The 19,545-nt window shown below is 49.5% G+C and overlaps 10 protein-coding genes across 10 annotated transcripts; 5 read left to right on the top strand and 5 right to left on the bottom strand.

Annotated features, from left to right (window-relative positions):
• Positions 1–191: 191 nt before the first annotated feature.
• On the bottom strand, positions 192–431 carry PEX2_057440 (uncharacterized protein; the record flags this gene model as incomplete). The annotated part of the gene is made up of 1 exon (XM_016743018.1): positions 192–431. One exon carries the CDS (start codon positions 429–431, stop codon positions 192–194), a length of 240 nt encoding a protein of 79 aa, XP_016595740.1.
• Positions 432–625: 194 nt separating this feature from the next.
• On the bottom strand, positions 626–1,874 carry PEX2_057430 (uncharacterized protein; the record flags this gene model as incomplete). The annotated part of the gene is made up of 3 exons (XM_016743017.1): positions 626–937; positions 994–1,191; positions 1,245–1,874. 3 exons carry the CDS (start codon positions 1,872–1,874, stop codon positions 626–628), a joined length of 1,140 nt encoding a protein of 379 aa, XP_016595739.1.
• Positions 1,875–3,667: 1,793 nt separating this feature from the next.
• On the top strand, positions 3,668–4,543 carry PEX2_057420 (nicotinate-nicotinamide nucleotide adenylyltransferase; the record flags this gene model as incomplete). The annotated part of the gene is made up of 1 exon (XM_016743016.1): positions 3,668–4,543. The coding sequence occupies one exon, from the start codon at positions 3,668–3,670 to the stop codon at positions 4,541–4,543; it is 876 nt and encodes a 291-aa protein (XP_016595738.1).
• A 231-nt stretch (positions 4,544–4,774) lies between these two features.
• PEX2_057410 (uncharacterized protein) lies at positions 4,775–5,268 on the bottom strand (the record flags this gene model as incomplete). The annotated part of the gene is made up of 2 exons (XM_016743015.1): positions 4,775–5,106; positions 5,202–5,268. 2 exons carry the CDS (start codon positions 5,266–5,268, stop codon positions 4,775–4,777), a joined length of 399 nt encoding a protein of 132 aa, XP_016595737.1.
• Positions 5,269–5,814: 546 nt separating this feature from the next.
• Positions 5,815–6,998, top strand: PEX2_057400 (J domain-containing protein; the record flags this gene model as incomplete). Its single annotated transcript, XM_016743014.1, has 3 exons — positions 5,815–6,085; positions 6,146–6,397; positions 6,457–6,998. 3 exons carry the CDS (start codon positions 5,815–5,817, stop codon positions 6,996–6,998), a joined length of 1,065 nt encoding a protein of 354 aa, XP_016595736.1.
• An 889-nt stretch (positions 6,999–7,887) lies between these two features.
• Positions 7,888–11,352, top strand: PEX2_057390 (ubiquitin-ubiquitin ligase UFD2; the record flags this gene model as incomplete). The annotated part of the gene is made up of 6 exons (XM_016743013.1): positions 7,888–7,917; positions 8,004–8,635; positions 8,694–8,904; positions 8,956–10,999; positions 11,052–11,201; positions 11,255–11,352. 6 exons carry the CDS (start codon positions 7,888–7,890, stop codon positions 11,350–11,352), a joined length of 3,165 nt encoding a protein of 1,054 aa, XP_016595735.1.
• Positions 11,353–12,033: 681 nt separating this feature from the next.
• Positions 12,034–13,008, top strand: PEX2_057380 (3-oxo-5-alpha-steroid 4-dehydrogenase family protein; the record flags this gene model as incomplete). Its single annotated transcript, XM_016743012.1, has 1 exon — positions 12,034–13,008. The coding sequence occupies one exon, from the start codon at positions 12,034–12,036 to the stop codon at positions 13,006–13,008; it is 975 nt and encodes a 324-aa protein (XP_016595734.1).
• A 365-nt stretch (positions 13,009–13,373) lies between these two features.
• Positions 13,374–14,982, bottom strand: PEX2_057370 (uncharacterized protein; the record flags this gene model as incomplete). The annotated part of the gene is made up of 5 exons (XM_016743011.1): positions 13,374–13,842; positions 13,909–14,007; positions 14,069–14,131; positions 14,187–14,241; positions 14,556–14,982. The coding sequence occupies 5 exons, from the start codon at positions 14,980–14,982 to the stop codon at positions 13,374–13,376; spliced, it is 1,113 nt and encodes a 370-aa protein (XP_016595733.1).
• A 1,167-nt stretch (positions 14,983–16,149) lies between these two features.
• Positions 16,150–17,467, top strand: PEX2_057360 (tyrosinase family protein; the record flags this gene model as incomplete). The annotated part of the gene is made up of 2 exons (XM_016743010.1): positions 16,150–16,682; positions 16,738–17,467. The coding sequence occupies 2 exons, from the start codon at positions 16,150–16,152 to the stop codon at positions 17,465–17,467; spliced, it is 1,263 nt and encodes a 420-aa protein (XP_016595732.1).
• A 291-nt stretch (positions 17,468–17,758) lies between these two features.
• Positions 17,759–19,156, bottom strand: PEX2_057350 (metallophosphoesterase family protein; the record flags this gene model as incomplete). The annotated part of the gene is made up of 4 exons (XM_016743009.1): positions 17,759–18,104; positions 18,170–18,453; positions 18,520–18,977; positions 19,027–19,156. The coding sequence occupies 4 exons, from the start codon at positions 19,154–19,156 to the stop codon at positions 17,759–17,761; spliced, it is 1,218 nt and encodes a 405-aa protein (XP_016595731.1).
• Between the last annotated feature and the right edge of the window lie 389 nt (positions 19,157–19,545).

Here is a 19,545-nt window from a genome sequence, read left to right as displayed (position 1 = left end):
TTTCTCTTCCTAAGGATACCGATATTGCTCACCCTCATCGGCCTTCCACCTAGAAAGAAAAAAATGAAGACGAAAAACAGCGCAAAGTATGAGATCATTCGCAAAATGAAGATCTGTAAAGATTAAAGAAGATGAATTTTTCCTTCAAACACAATAGAAAAAGGCGAGATCCAGTCCTCAAAGCAGACGTGTCACCACCCGTAAAAACGATACGTGAGAAAATGTTCCGAGTCCAATGGAAACCGGTCATATGAATGGGTCAATTTCACATTGGAGGGTAAAAATGTAACGCAAGGAAATGTCATGCCGAAAAGTTGAAGATTGGGCGCGGCCTGCAAAACGTAGCCAGCAGGCAGGGAAAGCTTGGGGTCCAAAGCACCATCCAGCATGACAAGTCCATTGCAAGAATAGAAGTCGAAAAGAAGAAACATGGCAAAAAATGGAGCGTAAATAAGAAGTGAAATGGAAACCGTTTGTACCGAAACTTGCCAAGAAAAAAATAGGTACAGTACCAGCACGCCTCTGCGCGAGTAGAAGGAAATCGGAACTTTCTCTCAGATCATCAACAGGCTCGCAACTCGCTGCCATGGGGAGGTGGATACTCCCCTCGCATTAGCAGCGTTGTTTAGATGAAGCGGCGGCGCCAGTTGGCCAAGAAAGGCTTGCCACTGGGGGTGCCGGTGGGCAAGGGCAGGCCGCTGGAGGCGGGGGTAGGCGTAACGCTGGCGGAAGGAGTCCGGGTAGCGAAACCACTGGAAGAAGGAATAGGAGTGCGGGTGAGGGGAATGCGGGTAGAGCCGATGGGAACACGGGTGGTGGAATCCGCGGCGGTCTCAGTGGAAGCAGCGGTGGTCTCAGAGGAAGTAGCGGCCACAGTGGAGGTGCTTTGGGCACCCTCACCGTTGCCATTGCCGGGGGTCTGAGTCTCAGCAGCGCCCTAGAGAAATAATGTTAGTTTTTGATGCATGAGTTAGGTGAATGAGCAGCACATACAGCAGTCACAGTCTCGGTGACAGTAGCAGTAACAGTAACTGCGGTGCAAGCACCAGAGTCATTGCCGGCAGCACCGGAGGGAGTGGGAGCCTCAACAAGAGTGACAGTCTCAGTCTTAGTGCTGTTGATGGTGGAGGTGCGAGTTTCGGTGGTGTCCTCAGCAGGCTTGGTGGCCGAGACCTCGGCGCCAGACTCAGTCTATATCAAAATTAGTTCAATACAAAGGGCAAGATATCAGATACAACACGTACGGCAGTGACGGTGTGCTGCTCAGTGGCGGTCTTGGAGATGGTGGTAGTGATGACGCTAGTGGAAGTTCCAGAAGTCACGGTGTAAGTCACAGTCACGGAGTCATCGCCAGGGACGTCAGTGCCAGCGGGAGCAGACACAGTGCTGGTCAGACTGCCAGGAGAGGACTTGGTGGGACGACCAGTAGGACGGAAGCTAACGGGAGTGCGGGTGACTACAGGCTTGCTGGAAGAAGCGATAGGCGAAATAGTGCCAGCGGGCACGGAGGAGCTCACACCAGGAACGACCGAGGAAGAAGCAACGCTGGGAACGACAGACGAAGCAACGGAAGGAATGGCGCTGGAAGCCACCGAGGGAGCAGAGGAATACTGCACAGCAGAAGAGGACTGCACGGCAGAAGAGGACTGCGCGGCGGAGGTCTCCTCAGCGGGAGCAGAAACAGCAGCGGAGGAAGCTGTAGGAGCTGGCTCGACAGGAGTGGGAACCACAAGGACGGTCGAGGTAGAGACCTCGGCAACAGGGGTGACGGAGCGAGCCAGGACGCGACGAGCATGGAGACCCTCGTGAGTGGCCTGACCAACAGCAGCCATAGCGGCCACAAGGGCAACGGAGAACTTGTTCAAGACAACCATGATGAAGTTATTGGTAACGACGGTGGATATCAAGAGGTTAAAGTGAGGGGATAGAGAGATGTCAAGAAGCAAGAATGCAAGAGCAAATTGAGCGAGTTCGGCTTTAAGTGAGTGTGGTTGGAAAGAGCGACTGAGCAAAGTTACGAAATCAATTCGTAGGGAAGGAACGTATGGCTTCTCACAGAGAAGAAAAAGAAGAAGAAGTAGAAGTCAAGAAATGCAAGCTTGAAGAAGGAAAGAAGAAGGAAGAAATGATGGAGCCTCCAGGTAATTAACCCATTTGTTTAATTTCCTTTAAATTAAACGATACTTATCATTTTAATTTTAATTTTAATATTATATACTCTGTATCCAAGAGTACGAAGTACGGAGTACTAAATTCCAAAGTCGGTAATACCGGTGGATCGACGGCAAATGATATCCACTGTCTCAGGCACGGAAGTCTCATTGGTCCATGTGTATTTATCCAGAGCCCGTGGGCAGTTGGGCTGGGACCTTTAATCTCACGTAAAAAAAAAACCATATGATATTAAGCCTATGAGCTTTGAACTGAACTTCCTTGATGTGATGTGGCGTCGGTGGCGTCACTGAGACCCTGTCTTTATCTGCCCCGATTTCCATGAAGTGCTTAATAGGGGTTATGGGGTCATTGAACTTATGTTGTGTACTCCGTACAACATACCTTTTGTACCCCGTAGGACCATATCGGCAAACGGGGTTTTAGGGCACGGACATACTTGAACGTGCATCCCAGAAAAGTCTGATCGTATCCGGGGCCACTTTTATAGGCCCATCTACAATGTACGGAGTACTTAGATGCCAATGGGGAAACACCGCCCGAGAATATAGAAGATGAAGAGAGAAAATTTACGGGCAGATCACCGGGATATTCGGGAAAAGGGCATTGATCTCGGCTGTAATAATACGGGATATACAATACACACTAGGCCGAAGGTTTCACATAAATCAGTCTCCCGTGTCCCAGGGTCCCCGCTTCCACCATTTCTCGGGATATAAATTGCTTTTTGAGAAATAAACTTGACAATTCTGGACTCCACGGGTATATCTATCTTCTCATTTCCATAAAATTGAAGATTTACACAATTTACTCTAAATGCCGTCTGGAGTACGGAGTACGTGGGGCATATTTATTAAATGAGCCGTCGTGTACTCCGTATCGGGTGAATTGATAAGGTCTACGGAGTCTTCCAAGGTTAAACTTGATGCACGGTCCTTGGGCTTCGGTCTATCGTTTGTTCCAAGTGTTTAATTTCCCAGAGTACTAGTTGTACATCCAACGTATATGTTGTACGGAGTACGGAGCGTACTAAATCGAGAATTTGAAAAATCTCTGTTTGTGGAGGGATAGGGGTCATGCCTAGCACAACCGACTTGATAGAAATCGCGTTATATTCCATAGAAATTATCATATTTCGCACATCCCTTATCGACACGGAGAAGCTTTCTAAGATGAAACGTCCAGCTTAAAATTTCAATGACCCCTGTCGGAACCCCTCCCCAACTCCCCAGATTGGTATGAATTGGTAGGAATTGCTCGTAATTGTGCTAGGAGATCTCAATTCTGCGAACCATGGTGAATGCTGAAGCTGTCTTCTAGAATTATCTTCAATCTTGAGATGTGGATCTCTATAATGTGTTGTATATTGACCTCGGGAAGGCGGTGACAAGATGTCATCTTATCAGTCTTGATAACACCTGCATACATCCCGCATGCATTGCAACATTCCAAGGTTCCTTGTAGATCATGACGCGCAGTTAAAAAATTGAGAACCATGTCCTCGTTCCAACACCTCCGAACCCAGTATGCCTCACTACTGAAGCGGTTTCTCACCTCGACCAAAGACTTCGAGGTCCTAACAACCATCCCGCCCGACCACTCCGCAGAATCCGAGACACTCTATGTCTTAGACTCGTCTTTCAATCCCCCCACCTGCGCCCACCTCCGCATTGTGAGCACGGCTCTTCTAGAAAATCCCCGGCCCCGCCCTCGAGTGCTTCTCCTTCTAGCCACACAAAATGCAGACAAACCATCGAAGCCAGCCTCCTTCGAGGATCGGCTCGTGATGATGGAGCTGTTCGCTCGGGATCTCCGCGCCCACCTCGCATCGGCACCGGCCTTCGCCGCTTCGGGATTCACACACGCTGTCGAAACTCTCCCGTTGGTCGATATCGGCGTTACGAAGAAGCCCTATTTCGTCGATAAGGCAGCTGCCATCGAGGCATCGGAATCTTACCCCATGCCGCTGGAGCAGGTCCATCTTACGGGTTACGATACTTTGATCCGGATCTTCAATTCCAAGTATTATCCGCCCGAACATACCTTGAAGCCTCTAGGGCCTTTCTTGTCAAAGCACCGGCTGCGTGTGACTATGCGGCCGAGTGATGAGTGGGGTGGGAAAGAGGAGCAGCTGGGATACGTGGCGGCCCTTGCTAGAGGTGACCGAGATGGCGAGGGCGCGCGTAGGGAATGGGCCGATAGGATTCAGCTTGTGAAGGGTCGTCTCTCCACTGACCAACCCGTGAGTTCAACTAGAGCCCGCGAGGCGTTGCAATCGGCTCCCCAGGATCTGAACTGGTTGGTCCCTGAACAGGTGCGACAGTTCGTGCTGTCGTCGGAGCACCTCTATTCTGGAAACTCTAAAGTGTAGATACTTAGACGGGGTAGCCACTAAAGGATTCCTACGGTCTATTTCCAACTTGTACAATGATAATGCATGAATGATTCCATAAACAAACCCATATTCACCGGCACCGAGACCTGAAGTCACCCACGTTCCAAACGCACAACTAAACCACTTTTGATACACATATTGTACATGACAGAGCGCGACACCAATGCGGTGCCGCGATCCTCGCATAGTTACAAGCTGTCACCTTAATCATGACGCATCCTCTTCCTCTTCCCTCTTACCTAGAGTGTACGCCAACCCACCACCGACCATGTTGACCAAAGCCAAACCCAGAGTCGCACCACGCACGACGCCCCGAACACCAAACTTCTTCATGAACGGCTGTCGCCGGCGGGCTGCGAGAAGCAGGTACAGCCCCGAGAAGGCCGCGCTGATGCCGGCAGTGTCCGTCTTGAAGCCCTGCAGGTTGGCATAGCTGGAGAAGATCAGCACAGGCGGGAAGATCATCGGGAAGAACTGGAAGGGGCGCATGTGCTGGGCTGCGATCATGGAGGCGAGCAACGTGGGTGGGAATGAGTTTTCTGCGTTGAGAGACGTCATTAATAAGTGATCACTTGCGATATTGTCTTGCCTCGACGGTTGGCCGACAAAGCTAGACTATTCATAGGCCACTTACCACCCCAGGCCCGGAAGCGCTGGATTACTGTCTGTTTTGTCTCTTCGACAGTCGAATCGTCCGCCATGATGAGTGAGGTATTGAGCTTCGGAGCTAGACTTGTTTGATGAAAGCGGAAGGCCTTTGGAGCTTTGACAGCCAAGGATTGTTCTTTGCTGCGGTATATTAATAAGACATATCTTTTTCAATTGAACTTGGCGAACCTCAAGACAACTTACAATTGAATATCACCGACTTGGAGATGTTGGCAGGTTTATCAGTTCGGCGAGTGATGTTATCGCAATGTCCAGTGCAATTGACGTTCCGGCGCTTGGCAAAGACACCTAACACCACGCTTTTTCCCCAATTTATGCCCGCCGAATCAGCCACACCTGTCACTCTGATTTCGCTGCATCTTGATCAGGCCGGTAATTTACTCTGGTCATCTCATAAGTACATTTAATTAATTTGCCAGCCCAACCATATCTCGTGCGGGATTGCTTCTCCTTCATCCGCGGTCCCACGCCACTCAACGAACACCCTCCAGATTCTCTCGGCCCCCCTCTTCCCTCCTGCACCAAAAACCAAGCGCCGTCCGGTATCTGTTAGATTTTCCTCATAAACTACGGTCGCTATGCCCTCGGCTTCGGCATCTGGTTCTGATGCCAAACGCGGAGGTGCGACGTCGCGCGACCACAAGCAGGGCAACCAGGATCGCAAGTACACGGATGACCAAAAAGCCGCTGTGCTTCGGATTCGAAAATGCCAGCCTACAGCGTTTTACGAAATTCTGCTAGTTGAGCGCTCGTCAACAGACAATGAGATTAAGAAGGCGTACCGCAAGCAGAGTTTGTTGACACATCCTGATAAGAACGGTTATGAAGGCGCGGATGAAGCGTTCAAGAGTGAGCAATGAGCAACCCCGCTCCATATCTTGACATATTGATTCTCATGCGCGGTGGCAGTGGTCTCGCGTGCTTTCCAGATCCTCTCCGATGAGGAAAAGAAGTCCAAGTACGATAAATTTGGCGGCGATCCTGATAGCAGGTTCCAGCCCGGACCGAGCGCTTCGAGCGGTGCGTCCCCCTTCGGTGGGTTCGGCGGTGGTGGATTTCCCCGCGGGGGTGGTCAAAGATTCGACGAGGAGGTTTCAGCCGAGGAGATGTTCAACCGGTTCTTCAACGGTGGATTTGGCGGAATGGGCGGTGGTGGATTCGGTACGACTACTTATTCCTCTGATATTCAATTCACCTGAACTAATCGTGTGCTACTATAGGCGGTCCGCAGTTCGTCTTCAACATGGGAGGCGGCCCGGGATTCCGAGTGCATCAATTTGGAGGCCAGGCGCCCCGCCGCCGGCCTCGCGCAGCAGCCACTGAGCAGGAAGCTCAGATTGACGGCCGCAGTTTCCTTCGCCAGCTATTGCCGCTTATCCTTCTATTTATCCTGCCGCTTCTCTCTTCTCTCTTCTCTGGTTCCTCGACCCCATCCGGACCCTCCTATCGATTCGATACCCCCGTTTCACCGCATACCCTTGGCCGTACGACCCCTAAGCTCAATCTCAATTACTTTGTGAATCCCCTCGACGTGGATAACTTTAGTGCCCGAAACTTCCGAGAGCTAGACTCGCGCGTGGAGGTGGAATATGTCAGGACACTGCGGAATGAATGTGACGCTGAAGCCCATGAGCGGGAAAGGAGGTTGCAAGAAGCGCAGGGGTGGCTGTTCCCTGATGTTGAGAAGATGAAGAAGGCTCGTGCGATGGAGATGCCGAACTGCCGGCGTCTGGATCAACTGAAGATGAAGGGGAGATATTAAATGCACTGCGGACTTTGGAGGCTTACACCGCACCTTCTTATGGCATCTTGTTCCTTTGTTGGGCGCTTTTCTGCGCATGAACGTGCTCTAATATCACTAGTCCATCCACAAAGGTGGCATTTATGGGAGTTTCAGCTCATTGGTTGTTCATTAGTTGTACATTTTATGTTTCCTAGAGTTATGAATGCATCTAAGATTTTGCTGACTTTTGTCTTCTTGGTTCTACTGAGGTTTAATTGGGCTATTTGGTTTTCATTTCTGGGTCATGTTCCGGTGTGATATATGCAACATATGAAGAAATATATGTAGTTACATATCGCGTGACATTAATGTTGAGGTTACGGCCATAGGTTTGAAGTATATAAACAATGGCCGTGGCTATGGCTGGGTTGGTAGATATCAAATCGTCTAATATTTCAACATACAAAAGAGTATGCAGAAAGGACTATAGCACAAGTCTTTGTTTTATTTACAATCGCCTCCAGGGCTAAACCATTCAATGTATGTAGGAAAAAGTGACTTCACAGGTACATCATTTCACGCGGGCTGTTGCCGCAAATTATAAGTACCTTCTCTGTATCTCATGCCCAACCATGGACCATGAGATTTGCTTAGTCAAATTTGATCACGGCGCTGAATCGAATCAGAACAAAAGCGAATCTCGGCGATCATCACGGAATCACGGAATCACAAACATCTTTTTCACCTTTTACGGATTCTAGACTCCATTGCCCCCACTTCGAGGCTTTGAAGCAGCCTTATTCCGCCTTCACGTCTCCTTATGATTCCCACACGGGCCCGACAATATTGATATTCTGCCGACCTGATCCACCAGATTAGCGGTCCTGCCAACCTTTCCGAAGGGCTTATTGTCTGACTTTCAGCTAACATGTCGGACACACTCTCCGATGCGGACAAGGTCAGTTGCTTGTTATGCTCAAATTATGAAGCCGACCCGTCCCCGCAGTGACTTGAAGGCTGACATCTACTCTCGATAAAAAAAAGATTCGCAACAAGCGACTTGCGAAGCTTTCAAACCCAGTCCAGCCCTCTTTGGATGGCAACTCCGAATCGGCACAGAGTTCAGCTAACACATCTCCATCACAATCACCACTGTCTACTCAGCCACCGAGTCGCCTCTTCAACGCGCCACCAACCCCGCAACAGTCAGAAGGGAAGCGGATCAAGATCACACCGGTAGCTACACCAGAGCGCACACGACCCGCCGCTCCCTCAGCCCCAAGCACCCCTCCACCACAGAAAATCGAAAGCATTGAGGCATTTGAAGACCGGACACTAAGTGCCGTATTCAGAGTAACCCTCAAGGAAGAAGGACAACGTGATATTCATGGCAATCGCACATACTTGCCTGGACTTCGGAGTGAACTGCAGAATGAGGGCCAGGATCTGCGGATCCAGGTTGCGGTTCTAGACCAAGCCCTGCTAGAGGCAGCGTCAAAGGCCGAGAGGCAGCGTCCTCTTGATTATCTGCTGCCATGCTGGAAGCGCATCACAAAGCTGTACAAGGGACTGAGGCGGACGGGAGATAATGACCCAAAGTATCAAGTTCTATGTGAGGCGCGGCGCCTGTGCATGAGCTACTGTATCTTTGCGATTACAATGCCAGAGATGTTTGGGTTCGTTTTTCTGGAATGTTACTACACTGGCACTTCATACTGACGGTCTGCACTACAGGAGCGAATGGTCCCCGCAATCATCGTTAGCCGCGTACCTTCTTGTCGACCCTGAGGACGACAAAGGAATCGACTTCGAGTTTATCAACGAGGCCGTGAGAAGATTCGACGAGGATGATTCTGTTAAGCCCGCCTTCATATCTGCCGTTGAGCAGTTGAGCGCGCAGCTTTCTTCCATGGACGTTAACGATGACTACAAGCCATACGCCATTGTAAGTCAAACGTCAGTATTTCCCTGGACCACGTCTGACCAGTTTGTTCAGGCTCTTCGAAATCTTGTTCGCAACGGTTCCATTGCGGCTGCAATCACGGAATCCTCCCTCTTTAACAACACGAAGGACCCTGCTGAATTCGAGAAAGCCACTCTTCTGGGCCCATGGTTCCGCCTCTCACCTCTCCAAGCTAACGTCACCCTGTCTTATTTCTCTAGCCCTAAGACCCGGGACCAGGCATATATTTCCAATGCCCAGAGATCGCTTCGAATGACACAGCAGATGCTCAGCTCTGATCTTCTTGATGTTGTTAATCACCTGATCCGGGCCTCGAAAGAGGCTAGAGATCGTGTTCTGGATTGGTTCGCTACTGCTATGAACATCAATCACAAACGACGAGCAATGCAGGTCGACCCTACACAAGTATCGTCGGATGGCTTCATGTTCAATCTCACAACGTGCCTCGACCAGCTCTGTGAGCCGTTCATGGACGCAGCATTTACTAAAATCGACAGAATTGATGCGGATTATCTCCACCGCGATTCTCGAGTTGACATGCGGGATGAGACTAAAATCAATGCTGATCAGCATGCTTCCGACGCTTTTTATTCCAAGAAGGTCGAAGGAACCTCAAACTTTATTACTGAAATATTTTTCCTGACTGTCGCCGCTCATCACTACGGCAGTGAATCATTGACGTCAAAGATGGAGCAACTCGAGAAGGATGTGCGACAAATGGAGAGTACAATCACTAAATTCGAACTTGAGCGAGTTCGCTGGCTCAACAATCCCCAGCAATTGCGCACCTTTGATATGGCCCTGAAGAAGTACAAAGACAAGCTCGACCTGGGTATTGCCCTCAAGTACAGTCTGCAAGGTGTGTTGTTCGACGAGCAGTGGCAGGCTCGTTCAATGCTATTCATGCGATATGTTACCGTGTGGCTTTTGCGACTTGTCTCGGGAAAGAACTTCCCCAAGGAGCAGGTTACCCTTCCTCTTCCAGAGGAGCAGCCCGAAGTTTTCAAATGCCTACCAGAGTACTTCTTGGAGGACGTTGTCAGCAACTTCAAGTTTATCATGTGGTGCATGCCACAGATCATTACCGCCACCCAGGGCGATGAGTTGGTAATGCTGTGCATCACATTCCTGGAGAGCTCCGCCTATATTAAGAACCCCTACCTGAAAGCCGGACTGATCTCCATTCTGTTCCGAGGCACCTGGAAACGCCCTGGTGGCGCCAGTGGTGTTTTGGTCGACCTGCTCAACTCGATGCCGTTTGCTAACGAGCATCTCCTCCATGCGGTTATGAAATTCTACATTGAGGCAGAGTTCACGGGAACACATTCTCAATTCTACGACAAGTTCAACATCCGTTACGAGATCTTCCAGATCATCAAATGCATCTGGCCCAACACTCTGTATCGGGAGAAGTTGTCCCTTCAAGCCAACCAGAACCTGGATTTCTTCGTCCAATTCGTCAATCTTCTATTGAACGATGTGACCTACGTACTCGACGAGTCATTCGGTGCCTTCAAGACTATCCACAACACCCAGACTGAGCTGAATACACAGGGCCACTCAATGGATGCTGCAACCCGTCAGCAGCGGGAAGAGCATCTGTCATCAGCGCAGCGTAGCGCCAAAAGCTACATGCAATTGACTAACCAGACCGTGGCAATGCTCAAGCTATTCACCGAGGCGCTTGCTGACTCGTTCACAATGCCTGAAATTGTGCAGCGACTCGCAGACATGCTGGACTATAACCTGGACGCAATGGTGGGACCCAAGAGCTCCAACCTCCGAGTGGATAACTTGCAGGAATACGGCTTCAACCCTCGCGCTCTTCTGAGTGAGATTGTCGACGTCTATCTTAACCTGATCGGCAAGGAAAACTTCATCCTGGCTGTTGCCCGTGATGGCCGATCCTACAAGCCAGCCAATTTCGAGAAGGCAGCCGACATTATCCGGAAGTGGTCGCTGAAATCCCCCGAGCAGCTCCGTCATTGGAGTCAGTTGCAGAAGAAGGTTCAGGCTGCTAAGGAGGCCGATGATCAAGCGGAGGAAGACATGGGCGAGATTCCTGAAGAGTTCCTCGGTATTTCCCCCTTATCTGAACACCATTTTTCAACAGCTGCTAATTCTTTTAGATCCTCTTATGTATTCCCTCATGGATGACCCAGTCATCCTCCCCGGCTCGCGGATCTCCATCGACCGCGCCACAATTCGCTCGCATCTCCTCAGTGACCCTCACGATCCATTCAACCGTGTCCCATTGAAGATCGAAGATGTGGTGGCTGGTAAGCGATTTTCCTTACCCAGTGTTGTTCCACTATTAACCCACCTTTTCTAGACACCGAACTCAAAGCCAAGATCGAGGCGTTCAAGACAGAGAAATTAGCTGGCAAACGAAGGGAAATGGTCCATGATCGGATGGACACATCGAATTAAGAAGCGGTCGCTTTTTTGAATTAATTCACAAGCTTGCTTGTTTAGGGGCATTTCCATTGGCGTTCACGGGACAGAATACTACACTCCGTTTATGTGGAATTATGCCTCGGGTTATTTATGTGTGTGACTTTTTGACAAGTAAAGAATCAAACGAAACCAGCCCTCTTGCCAATTTGCTCAATCTGTGCAATTTGCCCCTGCTGTCTTACCCTTTGTGGTTGTAGGAGGGTTTCGTTTGTGCAGTCTTCGAAGTAGTACAGAGTACATTTAAAATTGACAATTCACACACAATCTCGCCAGAAAACATACTCTTGAGCAGTATAGTAATCACTGTTTGTTCTCTTCAAAAAAGAATTAGACCAAAAAAAAAGTAATAAAAGACGAAGAGGGAGAGGAAGAACGAGAACGAAGTAACTCCTTACCCGGGACCCACCGCCTTCCACATCACCAGCTTTCAAGCTTCTTGTTTATCCTCCGCAATCTTCAATCTTCTTTCAACTCTCAATTGTTCAATATGGGTGCAACTATTTCCACTTGTTGGGAAGCTCTGCCCTCCGCCGTGGAGCTATTCCCTCCATCTCCGGCTGTCTATACACCTATCTTATGCTGCTTCCAATACTTCCCCTTGGTCAGGACCCTGAAGCCCTAGATGATGTCACAAAACTAACTCGGTGCATTTAGATGACGGTAGCTCAATGGATTTTATCCTGGCATCCAGCCGGCAAAACTTCCTCGCAGTCCGTCTTCAACATTCCAGGACGCATTGCCTGGTCTGTTATGGAGATTGTCGGTCCTATCAACTTGATATATTGCATGGTCACCCCATCGCCATATGCGCCCTCATTCACTGATCTCCCAATGTCCAACATCCTCATTGTAACTCTGTACTGCACCCACTATTTCAACCGTGCTATCATCTCCCCTTTCTTCTCTGCCCCCAGCATGTCCCCAATCCACGTCATCATCATGTCCTTCGCTATGCTCTTCAATTGGTTCAACTCAGCATGTCTGGCCGGCTGGTTGCGCGGATATACAGTGTCGACTATCCCAAGCTTCCACACAGCTAGCAGCGGGAATCCATCTCGCTCTGCGGTGGTGGATCTCCTCCCCACCGTGGGTGTAATTTTATTCGCCATTGGAATGGCCGGAAACATCTATTCAGAGACAGCACTATTCCGACTCAGACGCGAAGAAGCCGAAACACGCGCTGCCAAAAAGACAGATGATGGAACCCCGGCCGGAGACGAAGCACAAGGCAGCCGGAATAAGTTCCACAAGGTTTACGTCATTCCACCTACCCGTGGTGTCTTCCGATACATCTTGTACCCGCACTACGTCTTCGAATGGATCGAGTGGATTGGGTTTGCACTTGCTGGTACGGCAGTTGCCCCATTATCCGCACTCCCTGCTTCCATCTCAGCACCTTCCATGGCGATCGCTCCCCCGTTGCGTCTTGCGCCTTGGTTGGTGCCTGCTGCGTGGGCGGCTGATAAGCTCGCTGTACCGCTGCCTTTGCCTGCCGTGGTGTTTGTTGTCAATGCGGTGACCAATATGTTGCCCCATGCGCGCTGGGGACGGAAGTGGTATGTTGATAAGTTTGGGGAGAAGGATGTTGCTGGGAGGGGTGCTGTTGTCCCTGGATGTTCGTGGATGTGAAATGGTGGGAGCTCCTCCAGGTGGGTTTTCTTTTCTTTTCCATTCGACTTTTCTTTTGTAACCACCGTCCCGGGCCTTGATATCCAAATACGAACTACCTTTCTGTGTGGCAGAACTTGAATTACTCCCTGCCTCATTTTTTAAATATCTACCATCGTAATTGGCGATTGCTCCATATTGTAAATCTCATCGCGGGATATCAATTAGGATCCACCATAGACTTGATTACTTTGGAGTAGGATGTGTAACAAATGCGCAACAGACGCTTTCATTTGCCATCGACAAATAGATTAAATGCCCATATCGTATTTGGGTATCAAAATACATACAAAAACCACCTAGGTATAACTCCTAATAACACAAATTTACACCCTATCATCCGCATTGACACGCAAGCCATTCAGCGACCCCATCCTACCCAAATTTGACACAGCAGGAGGACTGGACTGCACTTCTGGAGGACTCTGCTCGTGCGAAACTATCACCTCAGTTGTACGAACAATTCCCACACCCTGGATCGGCAATATCCGCTCCTCACTAGAATTGCTTGCTCGACTTCCAGAATACGTCGCCGAGCCTGTCACGGAAGCCATCTGGGACGGTGTAGTCTTCGGGTGAGCGTCGTACTCGATGACACTGAGATTTCCGCTTCTATGTCCTCGGGATTGGAGTGGCGGCCCCCTTGATCGGGACATCGAGTGCATTTTATATTTCTTGCTGCCGAAGTACTCGCGGGTTGTTTTTGACCGCGAGCCGTATGTGCCGAGGACTCTCTTGAAGAGAGGTTTGAGGGTTGGGAGGCTGCCGGCGATGATACCTGTGTTGGATTCCGTGCTGTTATTAATTAGTATGGGATTTTGAGGGTGGTTTCAGAGGCATGTGGTAGAATGGAGGACTTACACGACCCAGATTGTGAGATTTGTAAAGTCCCAGAGGAAGTCGCCTGTTCGGCCGTAGCTGGGTAGGATAGAGATCTTGACGAAGGCGGCTGCGCAGGCACTGGGAAGGAAATAGAATAATTAGTATGGGTTATGATGGGATTAGATCGAAAGCCACCCACAAAATTCCCAGACCCAGGATACATATCAGAGAGGCCTTCACTCGGCTGTTGACTTGAAGATGGCTGTTGATGATTGTATTAGTCTCTCGCCCGAGAAAGCGATGTCCGTGAAGCATACCGTAACATAAAGACAGGTAGAACCGCGAAGATCAGATCAGTCAGAATATTTAGTGCTATTCAGGTTAGGAAATGTTCAATCAGACGCATATCATGTCAATGAATCTCACAAGCGTTTACATAGCTCATAGTTAACCGTTGCTTGGGAGAAAGGCACTTTGCTTTCAACGAAAAATCCCAATTTGCTCGGATATTGTCACACTCGAATATAAGAGTCTATAAATCAACCTGTTAACTGCTGTCCGCAACCGAATGTGAGGATAAGTTACGGACAAAAAAGCAGATTGCAGTGTATAGCGTCATGAGGACTATAATGAGCCGATTTGATCAGTACCGGGTCACAAAACAAGAGATATAAGCCTTTACACACCAATGACAACCCAGATAAAGATACTAAACCCTTTCTGGGGTGCGAAACGAAGCAAAAATAGCCCAATTGATACCTTCACCAGGCCAATAGCCCACATGTAAATAGCCTGCGTAGCATAATTCAAATGCATTGCCGTTACAGCCGTACCTTGAACGTAGGCTCCATGCCTGCCTGCACCATATTTCACCTCGGGGACGATAATTGCGAATCCACAGACAGACAGCAGCATCGTCAGGGCCATAATGTAGTCATCCCACCCGACATTGCGAATAAGATAGACACGGACGTAGAACCTAGCCAAAACGGTGATTAATGCAGCGAAAGTAGTGATGGCAGTGGCTATGATAATCCTAGGCCCATGGTTAACATCTGGGAGGTTCGCGCCTCCGCCACGAGGGCCGTCCGACGTGGGTATCGTGATATTCATGGAGGGCTAAGCATTGGAAGGCAAGATCGGACAGGGATTTGGTTTTACGAAGGAGGAGGAGTACGAAAGGATCATCAAAAGTCTTACCCAACTTAATGCATAATGCGTCGTGTCCTAATTTTTAAGAATACATTCAGCTTTACTCCGTATGTTGTACTATTACTGTGGCCCCCGAAGCCAAAGAAGGTATGTGGCGTGAATCTCGTAAAGGGGTTTCATCTATTCTGTTGTACTCAGCGTCACAGACCAATGACCTGTTGTTATCTTCTTTTTAGGTTCGGGTCGACAGCCTCTTTTCGGCCGTTCTTGAGACACAAAGCCACTGTCGGGGCCCAAGTTAAGTCCGATGCCAGCATAAAAAAAATGCTTTAGCTAAATATACGACGTTCCAGAACGCCTCAGGCTCGATAGCTGGGATACTAGTTAGTCATTAGAAACTTGGCCAATGGGCAGACTTAGCAGCATCGGTAAGAAACGCACATGGAGGGATATGAGCCACGGGTATGGTGGAAGCTGTATAGCAGGTGGATTGTATTTCCTCGGAGTTTATGCAGTTAGGGTACCGGAATGTCTGTCCCAGATTGGCTTTTGACCGGATTCAATTTGGGGTCTCGCTTTGATTGGATATGTGGCTTAGGCCAAATTGCCAAGCCGCCAAGAAACAAGGGGACCACGAGGTGGCTGATGCTGCTGACATCTTGCCTTTGCATTGGTACAATATAATTTTTTTTTGATATCTCTGTGTCTTAGTATGATCCAGGGAAGAAATTTGGAAAGGGTGTAAAGGGCCGAGCCGTGAGTGAACCAGCGGTTCAAGTGGGAAGAGGACCCTGACTGATCGGCCCAAATTGGAAATGTGCAAATCTTGCAACGTCCTGATTTGCCGGGATCTCCCGGCGGTGGAGAAAGCGGAACACATCCCGGTGCCCTAAAAAGGTCCCAGCAGAGGAGGGGGTGGATTATGAGGGCTTATGCAGAAGAAAAAGATAGTGGCACGACTATGCCTTAGTTCGACTCGGAAATCCGAGATAGGGGTGATTGGCATATGCACCTCGCCTTTAAATTGACGATGATACCCGGATCCTCTCATCTCAATCACCACTTCTCCTAAACTCTTGGTGTGGAACTTACTGGTCTTTCAGAGGTTCAAATATTCAACTCGCCACCATGGTTGCCGTTTCCATTCTCACTTTGGGAGCCTTGTTCACACAGGCGTGGGCTATGCCCGCTGCCACGGGGAGTGCCATTGTGAGCGCTGCAACTCCCGCCGCTGCAACTCCCACCGCTGCAACTCCCACCGCTGCGTCCACCTCCCTGCCAGTCGCTGAGTCCCAGCTTGACAATTTGGCTGGATTGGCATACAATGCCTCCGTTGAAAGTGTCTCAAGCGATTCAGACATCGAGAAGCGCGGTGGTTGTTCGCTGAGCAATCTGCGCATTCGCCGCGATTGGAGGGCTTTCTCTAGCCCCCAGAAGAAGGCCTACATCAAGTCCATCCTTTGCCTCCAGGAGCTGCCCTCGCTCACCCCCTCCGATAGGGCCCCTGGTGCGCGGTCCCGTTACGATGACTTCGTCGCTACTCACATCAACCAGACCATGACCATCCACTACACTGGAACCTTCCTGGGATGGCACCGATACTTCATCTGGAACTTCGAAGAAGCCATGCGGAACGAGTGTGGCTACACTGGTGACTTCCCGTAAGTCTAACGATCCTTCGGATATCAAGTCCCCTAATATCTAACATGATTACAGTTACTGGAACTGGGGCGCTGATGCCGGCAGCCTGGAAAATTCCCAAGTCTTCGATGGCAGCGACACCTCGATGTCCGGCAACGGTGCCCACATCGACGCCGTCGGCGACATCGAGCTGAGCCTGGGTAGCTACCCAGTCATCCACCTGCCCACCGGCAACGGAGGCGGCTGCGTCACCAGCGGCCCCTTCACGAACTACTCTGTGAACCTGGGCCCGGTCTCGCTAATGCTGCCCGGAGGTGAAACCGGCAGCACAGCCAACCCATTCGCATACAACCCGCGCTGCCTGAAGCGCGATCTGAGCACTAAGATCATCCAGGACTACGCTAACTTCACATCGATCGTGGACCTGATCCTGCGCTACGACAATGTCTACGACTTCCAGATGAACATGCAGGGTGTTCCCGGAAGTGGCAGCATCGGTGTGCACGGTGGTGGTCACTACTCCATGGGCGGTGATCCTTCCCGTGATGTCTTCGTCAGCCCCGGTGACCCTGCTTTCTGGCTCCACCACGGTATGATTGATCGTACCTGGTGGATCTGGCAGAACTTGAACCTCCGCAAGCGTCTGAATGCTATTTCTGGTACTGGCACTTTCTTGAATGGTCCTGCTTCACCTAACACTACTCTCGATACGCTCATTAATATTGGTTATGCTGGTGGCGAGACTGTTGCTATGCGGGATATCATGAGCACTGTCTCTGGTCCTTTCTGCTACATCTACCTGTAAACGGCGATGGTCAGTGATTGGATGTCTTAAAGCTATGCCCCTGGAATATGAATTTGACGCTTGGAAGATGACAAGAATGGATGAAATGGGAGAAGTCATCTCACTATAGAGAGGATAACATTGTACATAGTCCATGATTTAGACCTCGAGAAGTGACGCTTGAAATGCTCTGAAAGGCAAGAAACTTATATCTCTGTCCCCGTGCAGAATATCTTAATCCAATCATCAATCATGAATTAGGTCCAATCAAAAAATAATATAGCAATCCAAGACCTCTATTGAAAGAAGTCGTCACATTCTCCACCGCGAGAGTATCATAATCGGAACCCACAACCAAGAGTAAGAAAGCAAAGAGCCCTGCATGAAGGAATCAAGCTTTCCAGCACCATTGATAACAGCAAGGTAAGGATTTTGGCCGTAAGTTGTGTTTAACGTGACACGAGCTTGGGCCGATCCATCCTCCAATCGAATCCACGTTTCAGTGTCATCTGCGAGATTGCCCTCGTGGAGTAAGATCTGCCGTCCACCGCGAACTAGATTGCCATAGCCGCCATACCCCGTATGCCGACCGTAGCACATATTTATACCATTCCCGGTTAGACCATGATCCACCAGAGAGCCGTCCCATTTAAAGCACCTGCGATGTTTAATTAGTGTTTTGAGTCATGCAAATTATGGTTATTGCCTGCTGGAGGCGCATACCAGTCATTTTGGTGATCGTGGCCGCTAAATCCCGCGATTAAGCCTTCAGTGTGGAGAAGCGCATCCATGAACTTCACGTCTTGGCCGTCATAGCGCCACTCGCCGGTTCCTTGCGGGTGAACGGACTCGCGATTCACGCCGGGCGTCAGGCGCGGGTTTATGCCTCTTGTTTGTTGGTGTTCGAGCATTGCGTGGGCGGGGATGTGGTAGAATGCTAGTGATGGGATGACTTTTCCATACTCCTTTTTCAGGTTGGAATTGGTTTTGGTGAACCACTCAACGACCTTGAATGCAGCCAGTTAGTTATTTCTTAGAAAGAAAAAGGTATGATCAGGTAGGGATTTTCATACCGATTCATGAATCCAACTGGGTCTCTTAACAGCAGGCCCATCCTCTCCTTCCTTTTTATAATAATGTCCACCCTTCGAATCGAAAAACCACAGTAGTAGCACCGGAGTGCTGGTATTTTTCTGTCCATGTGAGAATACGGGTAGATAATAATTCGTTATTCCAGCCTTGTCGCCGGAGATCCTACTCTGCGTTAAGCTGTTGGGGTATTTCTGCTCGGCCTTGAACATGTCATCTTTGGGATTGAGATTAACTTCGCTGTCGTGGTTGCCGTAGGTTGATGCCCAGCTGTACCCCTGCTCGACGAGTGGGGAAACGACCGAGTGAATATATTTGCTTGAATCAGCTTTTTTGGTTCTTTCGCCGGACACTAGGTCGCCATTGATGACTATGAAGTCGATGTCCTCCTTCGAGAGGATGTTTGACATTACTTCTTTCGACTTTTCATCTTTTTCGTCGTCTGCAAGGATTAGCAAGAGACCCCCTGTTGATGGGCTATCACGCCATACCCTCGGCGAAATGCAAATCCTCAAAGACTCCAATGTGAAATGTTCCATCTTCTCTGAATCGCAGGGTTCGATCCTTCGGTGGTTTGAGTACGATCTGGTCCAATGCTCTGACGTCTAGCCGGGGCACCATATTGGAGAAATTTTGAATCAAAGGTTATCAAGTTGGAAGTGCGGGGAGATAGGATTTTGTGGTTTCACAGTCCATCACGTCAGTAGCTTCGTGCCAAGACATTCTAAATTAAGTCGGCCTTAAGCTCCTAGACATTCTAGAACCGGCACGGGCCTAAAATAATGCCTCTACCGCTAGTGCTAGTGTTAGCAATGGCCCCTTTAGCTCGAAATTACATTGTATTTCGAATTCGGGTTCCTCAGGGTTACTATGCTATTCCTCGATATTGTAACACTAACACATGGTTCTTGAGCACAATTCTTTCGTTATGTAACACAGCACATAGTCCACAACTGAGCTTAGAGTGTGTAAACCTGGGCAAGACGACAAAATATATACATGTAACATGG

Source organism: Penicillium expansum (assembly GCF_000769745.1).
Source record: "Penicillium expansum strain MD-8 chromosome Unknown contig190, whole genome shotgun sequence".
In the NCBI taxonomy this organism is placed as follows: domain Eukaryota; kingdom Fungi; phylum Ascomycota; class Eurotiomycetes; order Eurotiales; family Aspergillaceae; genus Penicillium; species Penicillium expansum.
The sequence above is the reverse complement of the archived record's forward strand: the minus strand, read 5'-3'. Positions and strand labels throughout refer to the sequence as shown.